This window comes from Schistocerca piceifrons, chromosome 8 (genome assembly GCF_021461385.2).
Source record: "Schistocerca piceifrons isolate TAMUIC-IGC-003096 chromosome 8, iqSchPice1.1, whole genome shotgun sequence".
In the NCBI taxonomy this organism is placed as follows: Eukaryota; Metazoa; Arthropoda; class Insecta; order Orthoptera; family Acrididae; genus Schistocerca; species Schistocerca piceifrons.
In genome coordinates this window covers 301,460,860-301,488,188 of record NC_060145.1, presented here as the reverse complement: position 1 = coordinate 301,488,188, position 27,329 = coordinate 301,460,860, and the positions used below count along the sequence as shown (strand labels likewise).

Genomic DNA, 27,329 nt, shown 5'->3' with positions numbered 1-27,329 from the left:
CTACAGGCCACCTCCATCAAGACCAGTGCAAAAAATTCAAAGGGGGGAAAAGTGTTGTGACTCGCCGATCTTTCAAAGTGCCGCCGCGCAGTTACGCGTGTCCTTTACATGCGGCGCTGTCTGCCAGCGATGCAGCAGCCATGCCACCTAAGCGGCCAGCCAGCCAGCGGCCGCTAGACTTGGACTCAGTGCTGATTTAACTGTTACCGTGTACACATGTCTTACTTTGTCTACTTGCTCAGTGACTTGTATTGTGTCGTCTTTGAAATATATGTGTTGAACTTGACGTTACAACAGCATCCAATTTCTGCTCTGCATCTTATGAATCAATCACTGATTACAGTTTGAAAGTGGTATAGGACTGTCACATCCAGGAAAATTTCTTTGTTTACTAACTCTAGTAAATTTAAGTCTTAGTTCCATTTGGTCTGTGCTGAAAATGAATTAAAGGCAAACATGCTGACATTTTCCACAAATTCTACTAATTTCTGTAATTTCTGGTACCACATCCAATGAATGATTTCCAGAACAAATGTTGCCTTTCTCAGTAAGAATCCGTCAACATCTGTTTTCCTGATGTTTCAGACCTCACATGAAGCAATAGACCCTCCAAAAACATCCCACACTGTACACCATCCCGCCAAGGCCTGAATAGTTCGGCAAGACAAGTGAATAGCGTTAACTCTCAGCAGAAATATTTCTAACAGTAGTCTCAGCCTCATCCTGAATGCTTGTAAATCTCTGAACCAAGCCTCAATAAGAACAATTCACATACTGATCACATGTTAAAAAAGCTCTCAACCCAATATCAACACTTGACAGTCATTTCCCCTATTGGTGAAACACTATACATCTAGTCCAAAAAGCATCACAGTGACCGACAAGGCTGTTTGAAATTTCCTGTAATGTGTGCTTGCATATTTGTTCCCCAGAAAGCAATCTTTCGAGTTTGCTATGTTACAGAAACTAACACAAGCTAGCATAAATATCTGGAATGGACACTGGTATCAACTGTGGTTGACACCCACACGAACCAAAGTAGTAATTCATGGCTCTATTTCAGCTCTTAGAGTAGAACATCCTGGCCTTAGAAAACAGAAAATAGCGCTCAGAAATTATAACAACATAAAAGAAAGCAAAAGATTCAAGTTAAGGAACACAGATGTTGACTTTCTCTAAGGTTACACGTGGGTACATTCTTATTAACACGTTATGTCAATGAAATCCAACTCCCTTTAGCCAATAACTGTGCAATTACTGTGAACGCCAATTAGATAAATAGAATTTTCTATACAGATAGCGCAGCTAGTCTGAGGAGACACATGCAAAACTCTACTAAAAAAAAGCAAAAAATTATTTTGAGAAAGCCAGTTCAAGAATTTAGTTAGCTAGTAAAAGTGCCATATATTTTAAATTGTCTGCAACAAATAAATTAATTAATGGAAGAGGATATTGGTGTTTAACGTCCCGTCGACCACGAGGTCATTAGAGACGGAGCACAAGCTCGGATTAGAGAAGGATGGGAAAGGAATTCGGCCGTGCCCTTTCAAAGGAACCATCCCGGAATTTGCCTGGAGGGATCTAGGGAAATCACGGAAAACCTAAATCAGGATGGCCGGACGCGGGATTGAACCATCGTAAATTAATTGGTGTATACAAAGATATTCTTGTAACAACCTATTCAGAACCTACAGTTTTGGATTTGTACGTATGAGATCAACTCTCATGGAAACAGCAAGCTGATTCAGTATGGAAAAAACTAACAGAGCCTTTATTTATTTGAACTAGGTCTACAGCATAATACTCAAACATAAAGTAGTGTGTATTTAGCCAGATGTATTCCATTCTGTCATATGTTTCAGTATCATGGGACAGTATCTGCCAAATTAGTTAAAATGGGTCTTTATTTCACAGGAAGAGAATCACGAGATTTGTATGCAAGTCTATTCATTACCTTCAATGTTCTAAATATCTGTAGTATTGGGGGTGTGAAACAATTGTGATGGTGGAAGTAGCCACCTAACTAGTGTTAAACACGCAGGTCCATTATAACAGGCAAAGAGATTTTTCACATACATGGACATCGAGAGACTTACACGGACAGTGAATGACGTGTATCAAAGAAGTAAAGTATCTAAATTACTCACAAAATTAATTGAAAATTCTGACTGCAGATGATTTTAAAGAGCAGCTCAAGCAATGGTTCACACTAAAGTTCCCTACACATTCAACCTGATACAAACAAATACGAGGGCAGTTCAATAAGTAATGCAACACATTTTTTTTCTGAAACAGGGGTTGTTTTATTCAGCATTGAAATACACCAAGTTATTCCCCAATCTTTTAGCTACACAACACTATTTTTCAACGTAATCTCCATTCAATGCTACGGCCTTACGCCACCTTGAAATGAGGGCCTGTATGCCTGCACGGTACCATTCCACTGGTCGATGTTGGAGCCAACGTCGTACTGCATCAATAACTTCTTCATCATCCGCGTAGTGCGTGCCACGGATTGCGTCGTTCATTGGGCCAAACATATGGAAATCCGATGGTGCGAGATCGGGGCTGTAGGGTGCATGAGGAAGAACAGTCCACTGAAGTTTTGTGAGCTCCTCTCGGGTGCGAAGACTTGTGTGAGGTCTTGCGTTGTCACGAAGAAGGAGAAGTTCGTTCAGATTTTTGTGCCTACAAACACGCTGAAGTTGTTTCTTCAATTTCTGAAGAGTAGCACAATACACTTCAGAGTTGATCGTTCGACCATGGGGAAGAACCCCTTCAGCGTCCCAGAAGACTGTAACCATGACTTTACCGGCTGAGGGTATGGCTTTAAACTTTTTCTTGGTAGGGGAGTGGGTGTGGCGCCACTCCATTGATTGCCGTTTTGTTTCAGGTTCGAAGTGATGAACCCATGTTTCATCGCCTGTAACAATCTTTGACAAGAAATTGTCACCCTCAGCCACATGACGAGCAAGCAATTCCGCACAGATGGTTCTCCTTTGCTCTTTATGGTGTTCGGTTAGACAACGAGGGACCCAGCGGGAACAAACCTTTGAATATCCCAACTGGTGAACAATTGTGACAGCACTACCAACAGAGATGTCAAGTTGAGCACTGAGTTGTTTGATGGTGATCCGTCGATCATCTCGAAAGAGTGTGTTCGCATGCTCCGCCATTGCAGGAGTCACAGCTGTGCACGGCCGGCCCGCACGCGGGAGATCAGACAGTCTTGCTTGACCTTGCGGCGATGATGACACACGCTTTGCCCAACGACTCACCGTCCTTTTGTCCACTGCCAGATCACCGTAGACATTCAGCAAGCGCCTATGAATATCTGAGATGCCCTGGTTTTCCTCCAAAAGAAACTCGATCACTGCCCGTTGTTTGCAACGCACATCCGTTACAGACGCCATTTTAACAGCTCCGTACAGCGCTGCCATCTGTCGGAAGTCAATGAAACTATACGAGACGAAGCGGGAATGTTTGAAAATATTCCACAAGAAATTTCCGGTTTTTTCAACCAAAATTGGCCGAGAAAAAAAATGTGTTGCATTACTTATTGAACGCCCTCGTATGTACGCAAATATTCTGTTAAGTGCCATTGTGGGAGCTGTCCCATGAAAATGCGTGAATGGACCAGAGCCGCTCATGGCGGCCCACGTTAGCTGTGTCCGATATCTGTCAGCACGCATACCTGCCAATAGGCAAAATTCTGACAACGTGTGTCATGCACGGATGCAGGTTAAAAAAAAGAGAGAGAGAGAGAGTAACAGCAAGGCAAACTGAGTCGCCGTATAGTACAGATGTGTTTTTTGAGAGTCTGTAACTCAATCTGTGGACCACGGGATCAAGCTTAACACGAGTTCCCGCAGACACGTATGGAAGTTAGTTTGGCGCTCTCCATTTGTTTCCGGTTTCACTTCGTCATGTCCTCAAAATACATGGCACCTTTGACCACAAGAAGAAGGTTCGTTTTGTTCCAGACGCGCATCCAATGTTCTCTCATACTCACACAATTGGACGATGCACTAGTCACCGAGGAGCGTACACCTTCTGGGATCAGTGTTCAAGTGGAAATGTTATGCAAACACAATTATTGCAATTACTGGTTAATGAACATTATGACCTAATTTAATTTTTGTCACTTTTTCATTTACTCATTTGGCAGAATTAATACATTTTCTGCAAGTGTACGTATGAATTTCCGTTACCACACCATCACCATAGCCCACATCCTGAACAATGTAGGCTCGCTGCACAACTGACATGTAATTGGAGACACATAAATGTTCCAGCTTCACCACAATAAGCAACATCAAAAGAATTTACTGTTTGTTTTGTGGACTGATAATACACAGTGGATTGAGATTAGGTGCATCACTTTCTGAATATTTTCAGTATACAAATAAAACTACATATGTAGATATATTTAACACTGCCTATGCAGACTGCAAGTTACAGCCACAAAAGAATAAAAGAGAACACTAAAAAATGGTACATTTCTAGGTGTTACATTGAAAATAAAATGGACTGAAATTTTTGTAACTCTTTCACTAGTAATGATGCTTCTTATAATCTTCCCCAATATTGTAGTCTACCCACATTGAGTGCTTACACTATACAATCAACTGATGTTACTGAATGAATCACCAACGGCTTTTTAATTAGGCTATGCATCTGTGCATTCTTCCACCCTCCCCCCCACCCCTTTTTCCTGCAAAGAAGTACTGGACATCTTGAAAGACATGTCCTATCTGTTTACAAACATACATAATTTCATCACAATGGGACAATCTCTAGTCAAATCAATGGTCATCAACTTTTGGGTTTGGATGAGTGTTAAAGCTTCCTGGATTTTACTCATGTAGACTTCAACTTGGGGAGCTACACAAAGAATCTTATTTACAGGACCCTTTTACAGCTGGTATGACAACTGCTTACACGATTTGGGGATGCAGCTGTATGCCATTAATTTTTGACCAAGCATATCAGAATATGCCGAGTACATATGATTTGTGCAATGACCATGAGGGTCACCACATCACAAAATTTTCACAGTTAACTGGTTAAGAAAATCATAATTCAGAAAGAGCAAAAAACATAAGGTGATTTTGTTTCGCAGAAAACATCAATAATGTGAAACTCAGTTCATACTTCTCTCACATGACATCCTAAAACTCATTGGTCACAGCAGTCAGATACACGTTGTGTTTCCTGACTACCAAAAGGCATTTGACTCAGTATTACTCATGCTCTTATTACCAAAAGTACAATCATACGGGGTATCAAAAAGATTTGTGACTGAGATGAGGATTTCTTGGTGGGGAGAAGACAGCATGTTATCTTGGAATCATCGACAAGGTGTTGGGAGTCTTGCTGTTCATGTTGTATATTAACAACCTTGCAGACAATATTAATAGTGATGTTGATCAAACAATGGAAACACCAGATAGGTATATCAACAATGTAGGAAAATACAGATAGCTACTAACCATCAAGAAGGCATGTCAAGTTGCAGACAGCCACAATTAAAATTACAAGCTTTTAGCCACAGCCTGCATCAGTAAAAAAGACACACATAAACACACCATTTACACACACGAGCAAGCATCTCGGGATGCTCGAGTTGGCAGTCATGTGTACATGAGGTGTGCTTGCTTGTATGTGTGAATGACATGCGTTTCTTTTTTACTGGTGAAAGCTGTGGCCAAAAGCTTTATGTAAGTGTCTTAATTGTAAGTGTCTTAATTGTGCCTGTCTGCAACCTGACGTGTCTTCTTCATGGTTAATAACAATCTGTCTTGTCCTAAATTGTTAATAGTGACTTTAAATTTTATGCAGAGTACTCAGTTATCTAAAATGAAGTACTGTCTGAAGGAAACTGCATAAATATTCAGTCACATCCTAACACAACTTCAATATGGTGCAAAAATTGGCAGCTTGCTTCATGTATTCAGGAATGTAAAACTGTGCCTTTCACAAAACAAGAAAATGAAGCATCCTATATCTACAATACCAATGATTCACTGCTGGAACTAATCAACTCATATAAATAACTGAGTGTAAAAACTAGTAGGGGTATGAAATGGTAATATCATATAGACTCAATTGTAAGTAAAGCAGATTGCAGACAGATTCATTGGTGGAATATTATGGAAATGCTATCAGTGTACAAAGATTGAACACAACACACTTGGGCAATCCATCCTGAAATATTGATCAAATTTGTGGAACCAAGGACTAATGACACTAAATGGATACAAAGGAAGGCAGCAAGAATGATCACAAATTTGTCTGATCATAGGAGAGTGTCACAGAGATGCTGAAAGAACTGAACTGGTAAACACCTGATTGGTTAGTTGGTTTGTGGGAGGGGACCAAACAGCGAGGCCATTAGTCCCATAGAATTAGGGAAGGATGAGGAAGAAAGTCAGCCATGCACTTTCAAAGGACCCACCTCAGCATTTGCCTGAAGCGATTTAGGGAAATTACGGAAAACCTAAATCAGGATGGCCAGATCCGGGTTTGAACCATCCTCCTCCTGAATGCAAGTCCTGAATGTGCTAACCACTGCGCCACCTTGCTCGGTGTTGACACAAAGTTATAGGCAGACTTATCATGTGTAAGCCTGCTTAGGAAGTGACTGGAGGCAACTTTAAGTGATGAATGTGGGAATATACTTCCCCCTGTATCACTCCCATAGAGATTGCAAAGACAAGATTAGATTAAAATTCATGCACAATTAGGCTAATCATGGTGTGCACAGGTTTAAGTAGTCATTCTTCATGTGTTCTATAGTCCGCCCCCGATAGCTGAGTGGTCAGCGTGACAGACTGTCAATCCTAAGGGCCCGGGTTCGATTCCCGGCTGGGTCGGAGATTTTCTCCGCTCAGGGACTGGGTGTTGTGTTGTCCTAATCATCATCATTTCATCCCCATCGACGCGCAGGTCGCCGAAGTGGCGTCAGATCGAAAGACCTGCACCAGGCGAACGGTCTACCAGACGGGAGGCCCTAGCCACACGACATTTCATTTTTTCATGTGTTCTATACATGAATGGAATGGGAAAATGTCCTAATAATTGGTACAATGAGATGTAACCTCTGCCATGCACTACACAGTGATTTGCAGGCTACACATGTAGATGGAGAAAACACATTTCCACATTAATGTTCCTATCTAAAATGTTATCTAAAACGTCTGCTCTATACAAGTGCATAACAGGATTTTTGTAAACTCTCTGAACACATTAGTAAGGGAATTAACCATTACATCTCATTGTTACAGAAAAATCAACACAATGCAGTGATGGCAGCACTTCAAAATGCGTTGTAATCTGACAACAAACCTGATGTTCAATTCTAGATAGCGTAAAAAGCTTGAGATTCATTACTTTGTGGATAAAACTCAAATACACAGTTTACTATTTTATATACATACTGACTCAGTGGTTCAGTGGGACAGTGGACAGTGCCAGACTACAGATCTACAGGTCTCAGGTTCAATCCCCATTCAGAAGCTCTAGGATTTTCAACCGTCACTTTCCACTTATTTTACCTCTGGCACTGTTTGTTAATGCAAAAAAAATGTCAAATTGCCCAGTGGTTCAGAGTCCACGTTAAACTGTGAATCCCCCTAAAACTGGCTGGGTAACTGATGTTGAAGGGCAGAGGAAGGCACTTAACATAGGACCATGCCCAATAAAGCACTATAGTGTTTAAAGTGACCTTCATAAATTCATTATTTACATCTATGTACATACTCTGCAAACCACCACAAAGAGCACAGCAGAAGGTATGACCTACTGTACCAGTTATTAGGATTTCTTCCCCTTCCTTTCACATACGGAGTGCAGCAAGAACGACTGTCTGAATGCCTCTGTGCCTGCTGTGGTTATTTTAATCTTTTCCTCAGAATCCCTATATCAGCTATACATAGGGTGGTTGTAGCATATTCCTAGAGTCATCATTTAAAGCCAGTTCTTGCAACTTTGTTCATACACTTTGAGATAGGTGTAAACTATCTTAAAGAGTCTGACACTTCAGTTTTTTCAGCATCACTGTAATACTCTTCCACGAGTCAAACAAATCGTGTGACCATTCATGCTGTCCTCCTCTGTATACATCCAATATCCCGTTAGTCCTATTGCTATGGGTCCCACACACTTGAGTAATCCTCTATAATGAGTCGCACAAGTGATTTGTAAACAATGTCTTTTATAGACTGAATGCATTTCTACAGTATTCTACCAAAAAACCAAAATCTACCATGTGCTTTATCCACGACAGAGCATATGTGGTTATTCCATTTCATATCCCTGCAAGTGTTAAGCCCAAATATTTGTACAAGTTGGCCAATTGCAACTGTGACTCATTGATATTATAGTCATAGGATACTACGATTTTTTCGATTTGTATAGTGCACTATTTTAAGATTCTGAATATTTAAAGCAAGTTGCCAATCTCTGCAGCAATTTGAAATCTTATCAAGATCTGACTGAATACTTATGCAGCTTCTTTGAGATAGTACTTCATTACAGATAACTGCATCATCGACAGAAAGTCTGGGGTTACTATTAATATTGTCTACAGGGTCATTAAGACAAAAAAATGTACAGCAATTGTCCCAACACACTTCTCTGGGGTACACCCAAAGTTACTTCTACACCTGACGATGACTCTCCATCCAATATAACCTGCTGCATCCTTCCCATCAAAAAGTTCTCAATACAGTCACAAATTTCACTTGATGCCCCACATGATCGAACTTCTAAAAATAAGCATAGGTGTGGTACTGAGTCAAATGCTTTGTGGAAATCAAGAGATGCCGTATCCACCTGTCTACTTTGATCCAAAGCTTTCAGTATGTCATGTGAAAAAATGTGTGAGCTGCATTCCATATGATCGATGTTTTCAGAATCCATGCTTGTTGGCATTGAGGTTGTCATTCTGTTCAAACTACCTCATTATGCTTGAGCTCAGAGTTCGCTCTAAGATTCTACAACAAAATGATGACAAGGATATTGGATGGTAGTTTTGTGGATCGCTTCTACTGCCCTTCTCGTAGATGGGTGTTACCTGCGGTTTCTTCCAACTAATGGGCATAGTTTTTCGTTCGGGGGATCAATAATAGATTACAGTTAGAAGAGAAACTGAGCCTAGAGATTCCATCAGGCCCCGGAGCTTTGTTCAATTTTACAGATTTCAGTTGTTTCTCAACACCTCTGACACTAGCACTGATTTCATTCATCTTTTCAGTGGTACAAGGATTAAATTGGGACATTCTCCTGGCTGTTCCTTTGTGAAAGAACATTTGAAAACTGAGTTACGCATTTTGGATTTTGCTTTGTAACCCTCAGTCTCTGTTCCTGACTCATTCGCTAGGGACTGAACACAAACTTTGGAGCCACTAACAGCCTTTACATACAACCAGAATTTCTTTGGGTTTTGTGAAAGATGATTTGACAATATTCTGCTATGGTAGTCACTAAAGGCTTCACACATTGCCCTCTTGACAGCAAAATGGGTTTCACTCAGCTTTGAGGCATACCAAGATAGTCCATGCAGTTACGATGATGCTGTGTCCCAGATGGCACAATAGTTACCACACCTGCCTCGTAAGCAGTAGATCCCGGGCTCAAATACCGCTCTGGCACACATTTTCACTCATCGCCGTTGATTCCACTTAACGTTGCGCAGCAGCTGATAGCAGTGATCCCCTTTCAATTTACATATAGTGTTTCACAGCTGTGGTAGCTGTATAGTGTCTGTTCTTTCGAACAAACAGACACTATGCATTCAAATAATTTATAAGCATGGCTGGGCAACAGATCCACTTTCTTCAGTATGAATGCACAAATACACCTGACCCCCTATGGCAAGCTCTATGTAGCGAAGAGGACTATAATGGACCGTGACTGCGGATAGGTGGCGCTCGATGGGAGTGTGGAGCACCCGTAAGGCGTACCGAGACAGTTTGTGCAGTTGCGATAACACTGTGTCCTGGAGGGTGCAGTGGTTACTGCATCTGCCCAATATGCAGAAGATCTCAGGTTTGAATCCCAGTCTGGTACACATTTTCACTCATCGCTGATTCTGCTTAATTTCCCACTGCAGCTGATAGCAGTGATCCTCCTTCAATTCACATACGAGAAAATTTTGTTCTATTGTAACTAGCAACAGCAGCTCACTGTCATATCTTTACAACCTCCACCAATGCAAATGATAAGGAAAACCAACAGTTGTGTAATAATAGCAGGTTGACTCTTCTTTGGACTTGGCATGTAAATCCAAGCAACAAATTAGGTTGGACTGTTGAGCACACATTACTTCATCCTGTTAACTTATTCTAACAATAACTTGTTCCACATGTTCAAACTTAATTAATAAAAATGAAAAGAATTCAAGAAAAAAGGAAAGGAAATAAGCAAATTAATGTCAATGTTCAGTTAGGACGATGTGAAGAGCCCTTCAAGTAACTACGTGAGAGAGAGTTACATAGCTCTAAACTAACTTTCCTGCCAACAATTAACCTCTGATTTTTTTTTTTTTTTTTTTTTTTTTTTTTTTAATATGGAAATTCATGTAAATCATTTACAGAGGATACCTAAACTATGTACTTTGCATCACTGTTACTTACAGCAAAGTGCTCTTGAGCTTTCATAGAACACTTGTCACATATCCTGTAATGTCTGCCTTTACTGTACTTCAAACCATAGAATGATAGTGCTGAAGTACTTGGCCTGAAAAGGTTCTCCCGTTCCTCACACTCAAAATTGCAGCATGTGCTCCCATGGGAGCCCATTTCCACATCAATTATCTGTCCCTGCTTGTTATTCATGCTGGCACTATCTGTTGTTCCATTAACAGGAGCAGGTATTTCCTCCACTTCCATCATGAGGTTTGATGCACTATTACTACCATCGTCTGTAGCGGAATCCTGAAACAAAATGCATAAAATTAATACACCAGGTAAATATTACACACCATGTGTAATTTGCAATACTGGTAGAGATTTCTTCCATGAAATTTTTACTAGGTAATTGTTACAAAAGTGGAAATAGATTTAACAAGTCATACTAGTGTCAACATGGCTTCTACATAATCACCTTTGAATAAGCAACTTATTAATAAAACCAGAAAACCAACTACAAATTAATTTTCTTTATTTTTCTTGTTTTAATTCATAATCATGCGGAAATTTCTAGATGTTATATTTGTTCACTTTTCACAAAATATCATTGGTTGTGAGCATGATGAAAAAATGTTTGACATTACTCTAGAGAAACAATAAAAACTGAACTGACATATGCTCAAGAAATCTTCCACAATGGTTTTCTTGAATGAAATTTTATTGTTTCTCACATCACATAACACTTTAATTACAGCTCAAGCTTTTTTCAATTGCTTACATCATCTTTGACAGGAAACTTACTTTTAAAAATGGTCCTGGATCTTCTTTCATGTCCAGTATGCACACAAATTTCACATGGTAACAATATTTTTCCCAGTCCCAGGGAACTCAAGAAGATGATATATGTTTGGTTAAACCAACATTCTTGAAGTATGGCTCTGATTATGGAGGGCCTAACAGTTATACTGTTTCTGAATGCAGTGCTTGTAATACCATTTCACAAAACAATACCCATAATCCTACTTACGGATGAGCTCAGCTGAACAAATCAGCACAGAACTTTGTTCCACCATTTTCATTTGAACTTCACATATCTACCTGTTGACGCACAATAATTGAATACATCATCAAAATTATTGCATCACGTAGGGAAAAAAACTTACGAGTCCTGTAAGTTCACGGGACTGAGCCCGTATTGTAAACATTGTGTAGTCTGTGGTTGCTAAATCCAAACAGTGGGCCATTAATAGTCACAGCATACATAAATTCATGATCATGAGTGAATTCCCACCATTTTCATCACAAAATGAAAGTCAATGATGACGTATAATGTAAAAAAGGAGATGCGAGACCCATTACAGTTGTGCATAAAATAATAACTCTGCTTGCGCGCGCGTGTGTGTGTGTGTGTGTGTGTGTGTGTGTGTGTGTGTGTGTGTGTGTGTGTGTGTGTGTGTGTGTGTGTGCGTGCACGCGCGCGTATTCAGCTCCTCCTAAATTTGCTACAGCTGAATATTGTTTGTACACAGTTCAGTTCCTTAGACATTTACCTAACAGCTTCATCGTAATATTCCACCAATATGTCAGTAACATCACAACATCTTTCATCACAATGAGAGGTTCAAATGGTTCAAATGGCTCTGAGCACTATGGGACTCAACTTCTGAGGTCATTAGTCCCCTAGAACTTAGAACTAGTTAAACCTAACAAACCTAAGGATATCACACACATCCATGCCCGAGGCAGGATTCGAAGCTGCGACCGTAGCGGTCTCGCGGTTCCAGACTGCAGCGCCTAGAACCACACGGCCACTTCGGTCGGCTCACAATGAGAGGACTATAGCCATTTTCTGCTTCACAGTCATAAAGGACTGATCCCAAAAGATCAAGTAACAACACTCATCATGAACTGAAGCCACTTTTAGCATTGACGGTAATGTTCACAAATGTTAGGTGTGAATTACTAAACATAACATGAACTTCAATGCAAGATGCTTTTAATAGTTTCCACAATGAAACTCTTGTCTCAAAATGTGTCAGAAACCCAAAAGATTCTGGTCATATGTAATCTAGACCAGCATCAAGACGCAATCAGTACCTTCACTGCACAATGACAATGGTGATGGTGAGATCATTGATGACAGTGCCGGTACAGCAGATTTATGTCACCAACAAAGATGAAGTAAATATTCCAGAATTTGAATCTAGAACTACTGCCAACATGAGTAACTTAGAAGTAGATATCCTCACTGTAGCAAAGCAGCTTAAATCACTTAATAAAGGCAGGGCCTTTGTTCTAGACTGTATTCTAGTCAGGTTCCTTTCAGAGTATGCTGATACAATAGCTCCATACTTCGGAATCATATACAATCATTCGCTTGTTGAAAGATCTGTACCTAAAGACTGGGAAGTTGCACAGTCACACCAACACCCAAAAAAAGAAATAGGGGTAACTGGATGAACTGCAGACCCGTATCACTAACGTCAATTTTCTGTAGGATATTGGAACATATATTATGTTTGAGCATTATGAATTACCTCCAAGTAAAGGATTTACTGAGAAATAGTCAGCAGGCATTCAGAAAATATCATTTTTGTGAAACATAACTAGCTCGTTATCACATGAAGGAATGAGTGCTTTTGATAGAGGATATGAAATTGATTCCATATTCTTAGATTTCCAAAAGGCTTTTGACACCTTTCCTCACAAATGACTTCTAATCAAATTGCATGCCTATGAAGTATCACCGCAGTTGTGCAACTGGATTCACGAGTTCCTTTCAGAACGGTGGTAGTTCGAAGTAACTGATGGGAAGCCGTTGATTAAAATGGAAGTAATATCTGGCATTCCCCTAGAAAGTGTTACATGCCCTCTGTTGTTCCTGACCTACATAAGTGACACAGAAGACAATCTGCGCAGCGCACATAGACTGTCTGCAGATGACGCAATCACTTACCACCTTGTAAAGTTAACACATGATCAGAACCAACTGCAAAATTATTTAGACAAGATATCTGTATGGTGTGAAAAGTGGTAATTAATTGACTTTAAATAATAAAAAGTGTGACGGCATTCATATGAGTACTAAAAAAATTCCACTAAATTTCAGTTGCACAATAAATTACACAAATCTCAAGGCTGTAAATTCAACTAAATACTTAGGGATTGTAATTATGAATTACTTAAATTGGAAAAATCACAGAGATCATGTTTTGAGGGAAGCTCATTTTTTGCGCACACCATTCAAAAGTGGAACGACAGAGAAACAGCTTGAATCATCTGCCAAGCACTTAATTGTGAACTGCAGAGTAATCATGTAGATGTATATGTAAAGTCACTGTCCTACATACAGACTGTCTTCATTCAGATGCTTGAATTAAGTATTATTTTTTGCAGAAGTGTGTGCACTCAAAAGCATTATAATTCTCTTTGCAGCATTATATTCTGTCACATAGCCATCTAATCCACAGCATTTTTGAGAGTAAAAACATCCCAGTGGTTTCTCACGCACCTTTCTTCCCAAGACTGTAGTCTTTAATCCTTTCTCTTTTGCTGATATTGAAAACACACTTTAAAGTGATCAGTTAACAATAAGAATAGTCTGGTGAGGCACAGGGTCATCATGCAGCAGCATTTCAAGCATACAACCATTTTAAGACCCCCCCCCCAAATACTTCCCAGCAAAACAACTTTCCTGTAGGCATAATTCTTTATGAGCAACCCACTGGCATTGAAAACACATGTGGCATGAACATTCACACTTTTTTCAGAATTGGTGAAGGGTGATGTGTGTTACTTCTTGCACTCTTACTGTGTTTCTGGATCTTATTTGAAAATCAACATATCATCAGTAATATTATTTACAAAAAAATGACTTATCTTCAAATTGCCTCAAACATCTGCCACACTTTTTCCTACTGTTATACTTCAGTTTCATGAAAGGTGTTTGGAGAAATCTTTTCAAAGATTTCCCTCATATGAAGTTCTTTTACAGTGGTGAGAGTTGAATTCATTTTCCCATAATCTTGTAACTTCCTGTTCAGTTCTTGATGTTCACCTTCGATCAGATATCCACTCTGAATCCTACTGAAAGTGGATCCTTGACAAACACACTCTCCATACCTCTGCTGAGATTTTGCAAAAATTTCTCTACCGACACAGCAAAATCTGAAATACAACTTCATAGTGCAGTTCTTCTAAAATTGTTCATTTGTCATTTTCAGAATGCACTATAAACATCTACTTCACAAACAAAAGATAAAAAAAGTACAAGTAACTGTGTTATGCTACTGATCAAAACTCTCAGAACACATCTAGAATGTTAACCTGTTGCTGCAAGATACATCCACACTGTAGGCAGACAGAATGCTGCACTGGCATTCCCATTACTTTTTTGTTGCTGTTGATGTTGTTTGCAGTCTGCAGATTGGTTTGATTGAGTTCTTCACAATAGTCTCTCCATCTCCACATAACTACTGCAACCTACACTCTTTTGGACCTGTTTATTGTATTCATCTCTTTGTCTCCCCCAATCTTTTTTATCCCCCTCCCCACACACACACACTTCCATCCATTACCAAACTGAAAAGAGCTTGATGCCTTATGATATGTCATATCAAATGAACCCACTCTTCTAGCCAAGTTGTGTCACAAACACTTAAATTCATATTCTGTCAATAAATTCCTCTTTTTTTGGAAATGGTTTTCTTCTTAACACGAGTGTCTACATTACATATTCTCATCAGTTCAGCTGTCATCTGTTATTCTGCTGCCCAACAGCCCTGTTACAGCCTCATTTCCTAATAAATTCCCATGATATTGCATGATTTATTCGGATTGAATTTCATTACCCTTGTTTTCCTTTAGTGATATTCATATCATAACTTCTTTTCAAGACACAATCAATTTTGTTAAACTAATCTTCCTAGTCCTTTGCCATCTCTACCAGAATTGAAATGTAAACAGCAAACCTCAATGTCTTTATTTCTTCTTCCTGAACCTTAATTCCTTTCCCAAATTTCTTTTTCTCAGTGTACAGACTGAGTAAGATGGGAATGAGGGGAGGCCTACAAACCTGTCTCACCCCTTCTCAACTAATGCTCCCCTTTCAATACTTCAATTCATATAACTGTAGTCTGGTTTTTGTAGAAGTTGTACATAACCTTCCACTTATTGTATTTTATCCTTATTACTTTCAGGATTTGAAATATTATATTCTGGACCACATCTTCAAAACCTTTCACTAACATTTTGTCTTTCTTCAGTCTATCTTCTAAGATAGGTTGTAGGTTCAGTACTGTTATGTGTGGTTCTACATTTCTCCAGAAACCAAACTGACCTTCCCCAACATCAGCTGCTACTAGATTCTCATTCTTCCGTATATAATCCACATCAGTATTCTGCAACCATCACATACTGAAGTAAAGGATCAATAATATTCACTCCTGCCTTGTTTTGATTTATGTTTCTTACGACATGGCACATGAGCTGATGGGTACTTCTTTCTTACCTTCCTAATCTGCACACCAGCATTATGATAGCTGATGTCACTAGTCGTTATTCTCATTATGTAACTAACACATGTTATCCTATACTGAATAATCTGACAAGTACACTTGCATGGGCTCCTTTTCATAACAGTTTTGATAAGCTCAGCCTGTGGTAGGGAAATAACCTTACAAGTTGGTTTATAGAGAACTTATGGAAATGATGAATGAAATAAGGGCTACTGGAGGGCTTCTTAAGGTTCTTTGGTTTTTGTTCTGTTGCACCCCTGTCCCCTTTCATGCTTCTCTCACTGTTACAGACAGAGATCCCACAGCAAATGACTAACTGAATCATTGAAACCGTTCATATTTTTTCACCTTAGTTTTTATCCAATTCCCGCAGTACTGTGTTAACAGTCATACCCATCTAATTATTGTTGTACATGTACATGTTGTTACTGTTAAATTACGGCAAGTGTCAAAGACACTGTTCATTTTTCTGTTAGTTACTTACACCAAGTGTAACTACACACGCCAAATGCTTTGAGTAAAATGAAGTGCTAATTACTGAGAAGCACACATAAACTAAAATTAGGAATTAATATTATTCCCCAGAACGACAATGATGACAATCTCATTTGATGCTTTTTAGTCCCTGTTTGAGTTTTCCTGAATCTCGTAATATCTAGCTTCTACCAGTATTCTTAAGACGAACTCGCGTGTAATCTGAAAGTTTCAGGAGAGGAAGAAATAACATGTGAAAGCTGTAACTAAGAGTAAAGGGTCTGTTTGAAGCTACAATAACGCTCATAAACAAATGTGTTGATACTGCAAAGATACTGAACATCTCAAAAGAACTCCAAAGTGATACTATTGTTCAAAAAGTGTGATAGAAAATGTCTACAGACATTGTCCTTTCAGTTCTCTAAGTCATTTAAGTCCTAACCAACTGACAGAACAACTGGACTTCCAACAACCAGTCAAAGAAGCATTATTTTCCAAAAGTTTCCCAACTGTTGATCATATTCAGCCAGTTAGAATGTTACTTGAAAAATATATGGAATATGACATCAATATTCAGTCCTTAGAAATGCCAGCATCAATCAGAAGTACATAAAGCCTTGAATCATATTTACACATAAGCAATGCTGACAATAAGAATGTAAGGAGGTAATCATGGAATATGTATTCAAAGGCTTGAACTGAGATAATAGAAGGGTCAAAACTGACAACCAGTACCTGAGCTGCTTCAGATTTGTTGTCACTGTGCATACAGGGTGAGTCAGGAGAAAAGGTACATGCTTTGAGACGTGATAGTATTCGTGATTCTGAACAAAAAACTTCATATAGACATATGCCCTACTAAGGATGGCTTCCGAGATAGAACAAGTTTAGTATCACTTTTGTACATTTTTATTTAATAACTCAAAAACCGCACACTCCAAAGAAAACGTGTCTCAGTACATAATTAAACTAAATTAAATTTACTACAAAAAAGGTCCTATTTATTTTTTGTCTAGGACTAACAGTTTGCGGGTGTGCTGTAGCTTAGGTGCCTTTGAAGGCCAGTTTGAGGTAGTTTTCTGACTTGTTAGACCACAAGCGTCATGTATCAATATGTTGGTCACAACTTCCTCTATATTACTGTGCTACATTGTAAACAATGACAATCAATAATACAGAAAATAAATAGAAATATTGTTCTGAGGCATCAAGGGATCACCAATTTAGTATTGGAGGGCAGCGTGGAGGGTAAAAATCGTAGAGGGAGACCAAGAGATGAATACACTAAGCAGATTCAGAAGGATGTAGGTTGCAGTAGGTACTGGGAGATGAAAAAGCTTGCACAGGATAGAGTAGCATGGAGAGCTGCATCAAACCAGTCTCAAGACTGAAGACCACAACAACAACAACAACAACAACAACAACAACATCTTGGAAACCATTCAGAATAGGGCATATGTCCACATCAGGTTTTTTGTTCAGAATCAGAAATGCTATCACCTGTTGAAACACGTACCTTTCCTCCTGACTCACCCTGTATAACTGAATACCTGGTACACACAAGTTGGGCAGTGTTCAAAATTTTTCAGTTCATCCTGACCAACAAATGTGTATAAATGAATCTAAAAACAAAAGTATGCAATTTTTACATTCTGTTAGTAACAACTTTGGATCTCGAAACATCAGCTAGTGTTTGTAAACTGTATAGCGCACTAAGGACAACAGAGAGGCAAATACTGGGCATCAGCCACAGTGACAACTGGAATGAGATTATCAGAAGAAATACATAGATAACACAACATTGAGACAATTACTGGGCTGAAATAGCAATGAGCTAAGCTGACCACATAGTGGACACCATGGGTGAAGCCATACATGGTTCAATTGAGGGGACAAAAGAAGCATTCAAAGACCCTGTAAGATCGAGCTATTGTAGCTCATGTGCCCATCCAAAGACAGCTGGGAAACCACAGACAGAGGTAGGCAACATATGGGGAGTCTTGCAGCTGGGGCTGTACCATATGCAACTGTACTCTCTGACTGAGCACTTGAAGGCAGGGGTGGCCTAGCAGCTCACATATCTGCAGAACATGTGGAAAAAAGCCGTGTGGCAAGTAGCCTAGACTAACTGCACCTGCCCATGAGTGCAATGATGGGAAGGGGCACCCTTGCACTATGGGGTAGCATTGGAACAGCCCACCATAAGATACTGCTTAATGGTATCATGAAGATGGCAGGAACATAGTGATACCTGATGGCAAAGAGCCAAGTGAAATGGAAAAATATGAGGAGCAGCCTACATTCAGCAGTGGATGGACAATGTCTGAAGAAGATGATGAAGGATAAGGTATTAATGACAATCAGTTTCAACCTGACATTAGCACAAATTACTTTAACTGCGTGTGTGTGTGTGTGTGTGTGTGTGTGTGTGTGTGTGTGTGAGCGCGCTCGCCCCCTTCACTATCCATGTATTTTATTTAGGCTATAACTATCCCAGAAATTAATGGTAATATAAAGTATGAAATTGGTTCAAGAATAAATGCTGTTATCTCGCTGTTCCCTTGTAAAATTGTTTTACCTTTACTTACTAAAAAAAGTTATTCATGAATTTACCGTTGCTTTGCAAAGCGACCTGTATACACTACACGGAGCTGTAAATCCAAGATGGAGACTGCTTGAGTCTCTCCTGTAGGCCTACCACAACGAAGAACAGCAACGCTCCAAGCGGCAAAAATTTGAAGCTTACTGTGGTGAACCTTTCTTTCAAGTTTGTAAAAAATTAAATTTATGAGCATTGTGAATGTCATCTTGATTTTTCGCCACCTGAGAGACTAACGAGCCACGTGTAAGTGTAGTGGTTTTTTCTACAATAGCCCCATGTTATGGGAGTATTGTTTAAATTTAAAAGCTAGTCTTACTGCTGACTGCTAGGGCTCCATTTAAGACTTAGTCCAATGCGGCGAGTGGAAAACTCGATACTGAAACTGAAGGCTCATACTGTCTGAATTAGCAACCATAAAATATTGCTTGGGCGTACGTTAAATAGAAAACATTGCGTGCCGGTAATCGGCTCTCCAAATGTGCTGTTAAGTGCGACTAATGCCAAAGTGATACATCTTATGTAGCGATACTGCTGGTTAATTTCACGTTGACGATAGTATAGCCAATGCACGGCCGTTAGGCGCAAATCCCTTGACGTTTAGCTACGACTAGAATCATTCATCTGTGATGATTACTCAGCACCTCGGCGTGCGAACACGGTCAGTCAGCAGTCCATTAATTAGCTTTATGAAACATATGATAAATATATGAGCACTAACCAATTACGACCAAAAAATGAGATGCAGAAGATCTTACGCAAATCAAAAATTATTACAAGCGGCTGAGAACTGTCATAGAACAAAAAAAAAGTTTACTCTGTAAGTGGGCCAGCACTGAAAGAGCTGATTGGAAAGAGAGCTATGAAATTCACGTGGTTGGTTGCACAATTACGAACTGCTCAATGACACTTAGATTAGTGTCAGCTCAATAAAACAGAAACTCAGAGCTGATGTTGAACAAACGCAGACGAAACAACACTGCACACCGCTCATCCTACAATTTTGTGGCTCTCACCAGACAAGACTATTCACAGACTATTTCCCTAAACCATAACGAAAAATAATGGATGACTAAAACACAGTGTACAACGCGTAAAAGAGTTCACCATAGACAGCAATATCGAACCAAAAGGTAAATTTTCGCCTCACAGTTAGGAAATCGACAAGAAAAAAAATCTACAGAGTATACACCTGTCTCAAAAAATAATTAAATAAACGTCTCAAAAAAATAAAGAAACGCTGCCACAAAAGTAGTGATCGACGTCTCATACGAAGAAAAATAAGCAAAGTGCTTCAAACAACAAACGACCTTGGCTCAAATACGTGTGAATTATGGTGTAAAAGATTTGGTCGTTTCGGTAACGGATAGCAACTTAATTGTTAAAAAACAATTGGGAAAGTATTGCTCTTGTCAATTCCTCCACTACCATAATATTTTTATATTTACTAAGGATCACACACAAAAGTTTCATGAGAAAACGTAGGGGGAGTGAGGCTAGTGTTGGCATGGGGAAAGAGTAGACACAGAAATATTTTAATGAAACAATCTTTGAAATATTTGTATCTTCATACTGATATTTTCTTGCGGTGTATAAACAGTTACAAAAGATATAGCGCCAGCCTGCTATTGTTGCAAGCAAGAGAAGTTAAAATGCCATTTCAATGCCCTTGCCTTCAGTTTTTGTGGTAAACAATTTTCGAGAATAGTCCAAAAGGTTAGTACTGAAATAATATAAGTTGTGGTTTATTTCTTGTATAATGGTCCATCTAAATAAAATACATTCGCTAACATTTGGTTTCACATATAAAATGACCCCTTGGTACAAGGGTGAGAGCAGTGTCCACTCTTTCCCAGTCCTGAACTGGCACACTGGCCAACTTTCGATTTCCTAATTTTACTTTTATAAATTATTTTACGTAAGTTATCCACATTGTAAGAGGGTGAGTGCATATATCCGAAAAACTGGCAGGCCTAATATTGACGAAGAAAAAATTCAGAGCGGTAGAAGGGGACAATTCGGCGAAATTCAGAGAAATTTTGGCTGAAAACAGTCTACGCAGCAGAAACGCGTCAACACAACTAAAAATTACGCAGCTGTAAGCATTCACAGTCTTCCAGGTGAGTTTCCAAACACTTAGGCTATCATATAATAATTCTATTGTTTCTAGGCTATCATATAATAATTCTATTATTTCTAGGCTATCATATATAAACGAATTCTCTTAGACAAATAACGTTTATAGTGGAATAGTTTCAAAAATACTATTCTATTCAGTATATTGTCTCTGACTACGTCACATAAAATTTTTTTCAGATCCGTGTGATGGAAATGATTCTGGAAATTCAGACGTAGAAGAAATCCAGGCATTTCATGTGGCAGAAACCACATACAAAGTTCGCACGGTTTTCACAAATTCTCCGTCGGAATCATTATCTCAGTACTTCAGGAAGGCCTCGAAATTTCCTCGTGGACTCACATCCGAGGGCTATGCGGAAAGTAAAGTCCGATAGGTCGCGAAGTGGAAATCGATGTGAAAATCAAAAACGTTTTATGTGAAACAGTTAAGCTACTCTTTCCAGCTATTTCTGTGCGTAGTCGCTGCTCTCACTTAGACATCTGTCATAGTCTTGTACCAACTTTACAATAATTTTTCCTACAATTTTCTACGCAGGTTGACAGCTCGTTGCCTGTGCCAAAATGTTGTGTTCATAGCCAGCGGATCATGTGAGCAGAAATGAAAGTCGAGGGGAGCCGTTTACGGGCTATATTGTGGCTGATCAAATACTTCCCATCGGATTCGCTACAGGAGCATCTTCACTGGCCCTGCAGAACGCGGCCGAGAATTGTCGTGAAGAAGGAAACGCGTGACAATTAATTATGAGGACTCTCACCAGGCCCTCATACTTGACGGGAGACAATATTTTCTAGGCATCTTTACGTGCTCACTGTGCTCTCAAAAAGGAAAAGAGCGACGGGCATACTAGAGACAATGCCCAATACAACTGTGCAAGGTTTCATCAGATTTTCCCCGTGGTTTCCATTTCGCACGTGATCGGACCTTACTTTCCGAATAGCCCTCGTACAAACAAGAACGTTAACCGGCGTGCAAGTACGCTAAAAATGCACAAAAAGAAAGAGTATATATATATATATATATATATATATATATATATATATATGTGTGTGTGTGTGTGTGTGTGTGTGTGTGTGTGTGTGTGAGAGAGAGTGAGAGAGAGAGGGGGGGGGGGGGGGAGGCACCCTTCAATTAAGTAAATGTTAACATTTTCTCCATGACAACCTGTTTAGTGCAATGGGCAAATTAAAGTTCACTGCAGACAGCATAATCCACTTGGATGAGTGTGGCACTCCTACAGAAATGTGGCCTCCTAAAGTAATTAAGTCAGCTGCTCGCGGTCTCGCGGTAGCGTTCTCGCTTCCCGAGCACGGGGTCCCGGGTTCGATTCCCGGCGGGGTCAGGGATTACCCCTGCCTTGAGATCACTGGGTGTTGTTGTATCGTCTTCATCATCATCATTCATCCCCATCACGGTCGGAGGAAGGCAATGGCAAACCACCTCCACTAGGACCTTGCCTAGTACAGCGGTGCGGGTCTCCCGCATCGTTCCCCTATGCTCTGTAAAGACGCATGGGGACTTCATTTCCATTTTCCAAAGTAATTAAAGAAGGTGATAAGAAGCAAGTAGGAATGGTGCCATCGCAAGGGAGATGGAAAAAATGTCACCATTTCTGTTCAACCTCAGGGATGGCCATGCGTCAGTGTTCATTTTTCTTGAGTCCATATGAAGAGCAAATTTCTGGCTGGTGTGCCAAATGGAATTAGCCAACAAATCTGGCCAAACTGTTCCTCAAAGTTCTGAAGCATGTAGCTAAACAGGTGTGTTATTATAAAGATAATCTCACACACTTCTGGAAAATCATGCAAGTCAAATCAGCAGTAGCATTCATCACATCTGACTTCAAGACACCTTGGCATTCAAAGAAGACGATTTTAGGCCACTAGAAGTAATTGAGCACTTAGCAGCCTCTATGTCAAGTTGTGATACACCTATTGTGGAACTGGCAACACTGTGTGACGCTTCACCTTCCACTTCAGGTACTGACCTAACTGAAATGGCAACTTCTGAAGACCTTCCCCAAAAGTTATGAGGTGAGAAGTAAAATGGAGGCAAAATAAATCAGCAGTTTACACTAGCACTCCAACCAAAGACGAATTGCAAGCAGGACTAGCAGGTAAATGAGCCCGGCTTTAAGACAGACCTTGTTCTGGAGCCGGAAGGAACTGAAGATTATTGGGATGGGGAAAAACTGTGATAATACAGACAATGAATCAGAACTCTTTTACCCAATGTACTTGAATCTAAGAATGTGGGGTACTACAAAAGAAGATAATGAAGCTTATATGCAAAGGGGGAGGTCTATTTTTCCTGTCTGTGGAAAAGGCTCATTTCCTATTGTCCAGATGAGTCAGTAGTAGCACCGTCTGATAAATAGTCTCATGCCTTCTGCAAAAACAACTGGAATATAAAGGCATCTGACAATGCTGCGGTTCAATATTAATTTTGAAATGTACAACATTTTAATTAGGGTATGTGTGACATTTATTATGAAATACACAAAACTTTTTTTGGAAAAACTTTGCCTTATTTATATCAAAGACAGACTGTCCACTTTCATCCCATGCAATTTCAGCCTATGACCACACTTGTCATGGGGAAAATGTGGACAGATTGCAGATGTCTTTTTTCTTCGCCTGGTAGTCAAAGTGTTTGAAGATACACACAACTGCTTTAATGCTGCTATCGGTGTGGAAATTGGGTAACTCAAAGATGTTAAACTCCAGAAGTCTGCATAAAACAGTTTTAAGATAAAACATGAAGAGTACACTCTATCCCAACCTTCCCTTAAAAATTCCAGATGATGATGTTTGGTTTGTGGGGCATTCAACTGCACAGTCATCAGAGCTCGTACAAAGTCCCAATTTTGACAAAGTCCAGTTTTTTTCACAGTGCAATCTAGCCAACGTCACACATGATGATGATAAAATGATGAGGACAACACAAACATCCATTCCCAGGGAAGAGAAAATCCCCAACTCGGCTGGGAATTGAATCCGGGACCCCGTGATTTAGGGGCAGCAACGCCAGCCACTAGACCAAGCTGCAGACAAATAAATATTCCAGTGTGTAGGACTACGCGCTATTTTGAATTTAAATATATATTTAGACTCCATACGTGAGGCTGCAAGACAATTCGCAAGAAATCAGATTCTGTTAACAGCACACCATCATGGCGTACCTCATTTGCAAACCAACGACACTGAAAATGTGTCTCAAGAGTACCTCTGGAAACTACGAAAACCACCGATGAGTTTAGTAACAAAAGCAAGCATAAATGTTGCTCCTTCACTGGACTGTATGTGTTTAAATTATGGGCCGTAAGCAGCTACCAACCGAAAAAATTCGTATCACGGAGTTTCACAGCAGTGTCGAAGTGTTGCATCCTCTTGCGGAGAAACGGAAGCAATTTATTCGTTGCGCACTAATGTTTCTATATCTACATCAATACTCTGCAAATCACTGATGAGCATGGTACAAGGTACATCCCATTGCGCCCCGTAAATGTTTCCTCCCCTTCCATTTGTGATGGAGAATGGGAAGAATGATTTCTTCTTAACTGCCTCTGTGTGGGGCAAATGGTCTTGCGACTCCTAAGAGCAACAGTTAGGGGCCAGTAATATATTCCGAAATTCGTCACATTGGTTCTTGAAACTTTGCAAGATTCTGCTGGAATGTAGTGCTAATCCAAGCATCTGCTGGTTCAGTTTCTTCAGAATTTCCCTAACCTGTCCCGTGGGCCAAATAAACCTTGACCATTCATGTTTCTCTTTATTTAACAAGATGTTTTAGTAGAAATAGTCAATATTCGGGCATAAGCAGGAGCCATCATTCAAAGCAAAAAGTTAAGAGCAGTTGTTCAGCAGCAGAAATGTGTTTCCCAGTAGTGAAGACGAACAAGTGTTCCTATATCATAAGATATGCAATTTGGAGCATACGTTTAGTACACAATGCTTCCTTCTTCTGAACAATACCACCATCTGTCAAAATATAGAAAGCAAAGAGATTGCAGTACATGAGATTTGTTTCACAGTATCAAAGACGGAGCCATACATTTTAGACCCCGTGTTTAATAGCCTTTTTTGCTTCTAATGATCACTGATGTCATATCCACAAATACTGACAATTCCTCCTGGGGCACCCTGTATATGTTCAATACAGGGTGTTACAAAAAGGTACGGCCAAACTTTCAGGAAAAATTCCTCACACACAAAGAGAGAAAATATGTTATGTGGACATGTGTCCGGAAACAATTACTTTCCATGTTAGAGCTCATTTTACTACTTCTCTTCAAATAACATTAATCATGGAATGGAAACACACAGCAACAGAACGTACCAGCGTGACTTCAAACACTTTGTTACAGGAAATGTTCAAAATGTCCTCCGTTAGCGAGGATACATGCATCCACCCTCCGTCTCATGGAATTCCTGATGCGCTGATGCAGCCCTGGAGAATGGCGTATTGTATCACAGCCGTTCACAATACGAGCACGAAGAGTCTCTACATTTGGTACCGGGGTTGCGTAGACAAGAGCTTTCAAATGTCCCCATAAATGAAAGTCAAGAGGGTTGAGGTCAGGAGAGCTTGGAGGCCATGGAATTGGTCCGCCTCTACCAATCCATCGGTCACCGAATCTGTTGTTGAGAAGCGTACGAACACTTCGACTGAAATGTGCAGGAGCTCCATCGTGCATGAACCACATGTGTCGTACCTGTAAAGGCACATGTTCTAGCAGCGCAGGTAGAGTATCCCGTATGAAATCATGATAATGTGCTCCATTGAGCGTAGGTGGAAGAACATGGGGCCCAATCAAGACAGCACCAACAATGTCTGCCCAAACGTTCACAGAAAATCTGTGTTGATGACGTGATTGCACAGTTGCGTGCGGATTCTCGTCAGCCCACACATGTTGATTGGGAAAATTTACAATTTGATCACGTTGGAATGAAGCCTCATCCGCGCCAACCAAACAAAAGCAATCTGCCTCAGATCCGCGCATGTGTAATGAAGCGCCACAGTGGCACGAACTCGAAGCGACTAGCAGCCAACACAGGCATGCCATTCCTCACATTGGCCTATAGAAACGCCTGAAAAATTCGCCATTTTTTCTGTTTTCCGTCGTTCCTTAGTTGCTTCAAAAGTTTATGGGAGTACGTTCCGTGTACGCAACTAATTGAAGGCAGTCTGTATATTGCCATATGCGTTTCGCTGCCTTTATTTGTGATGACGCTTCACAAATAAAAGAAGCGAAACGCGTATGGGAATAAACAGCCTTAATTATTTGCATAGACGGAACACATCTCCATGAACCCGAAAAATTGTTTGAGAGTGTGTCAAAGAATAAGAAGATGCATAGAATGTGGCTGTAACTCGCTCCTAGAGCTGAAAATGATGAAATAGCCTACTTCCCTATATGATACGTCAAAGATTTGATTCATAAAAACAAAATTTAAAAAACTGCCTTTTCGAGAGCGTGTGGCGAGTGCAGCTATAGAAGTTCGTTGTAGTTTATAACATGCATTTGATGAATCCAAACGTTTCATATATGGTGGTATAGTACGAAAATGTGTCGGGAGTATTTCATCTCTGTCTACTATTGCTAAGGATTCGATCGCAGATAAATACTTGTGACACGCTAAAGTATAAAGACGACTTGTTGCAAGGTTCATTCGTAGTAATTTACGTTGTGATCTTAGATTCCTGTCTGGCCGTGCGGTTCTAGGCGCTTCAGTCTGGAACCGCGTGACCGCTACGGTCGCAGGTTCGAATCCTGCCTCGGGCATGAATGTGTGTGATGTCCTTAGGTTAGTTAGGCTTAAGTAGTTCTAAGTTCTAGGGGACTGATGACCATAGATGTAAAGTCCCATAGTGCTCAGAGCCTCAGAGCCATTTAGATTCCTGTCAGACCACACACTCGGAAATCGCTATGCATCCAGAAAAAAATGGTGAATTATTTGTGATAAGAAAAG

The 27,329-nt window shown here is 40.0% G+C and overlaps 1 protein-coding gene across 4 annotated transcripts in view; it reads right to left on the bottom strand.

Annotated features, from left to right (window-relative positions):
* The window catches only part of LOC124711153 (histone-lysine N-methyltransferase eggless-like), a 352,937-nt gene that overhangs the window by 262,329 nt on the left and 63,279 nt on the right, over positions 1-27,329 (bottom strand). For all 4 annotated transcript variants that reach the window (XM_047241057.1, XM_047241054.1, XM_047241056.1 and 1 more), the window contains exon 2: positions 10,638-10,937. In XM_047241057.1, coding sequence (XP_047097013.1) covers positions 10,638-10,895 — 258 coding nt within the window. In that variant the 5' untranslated portion in view covers positions 10,896-10,937. The remainder of the gene's footprint in view (positions 1-10,637; positions 10,938-27,329) is intronic.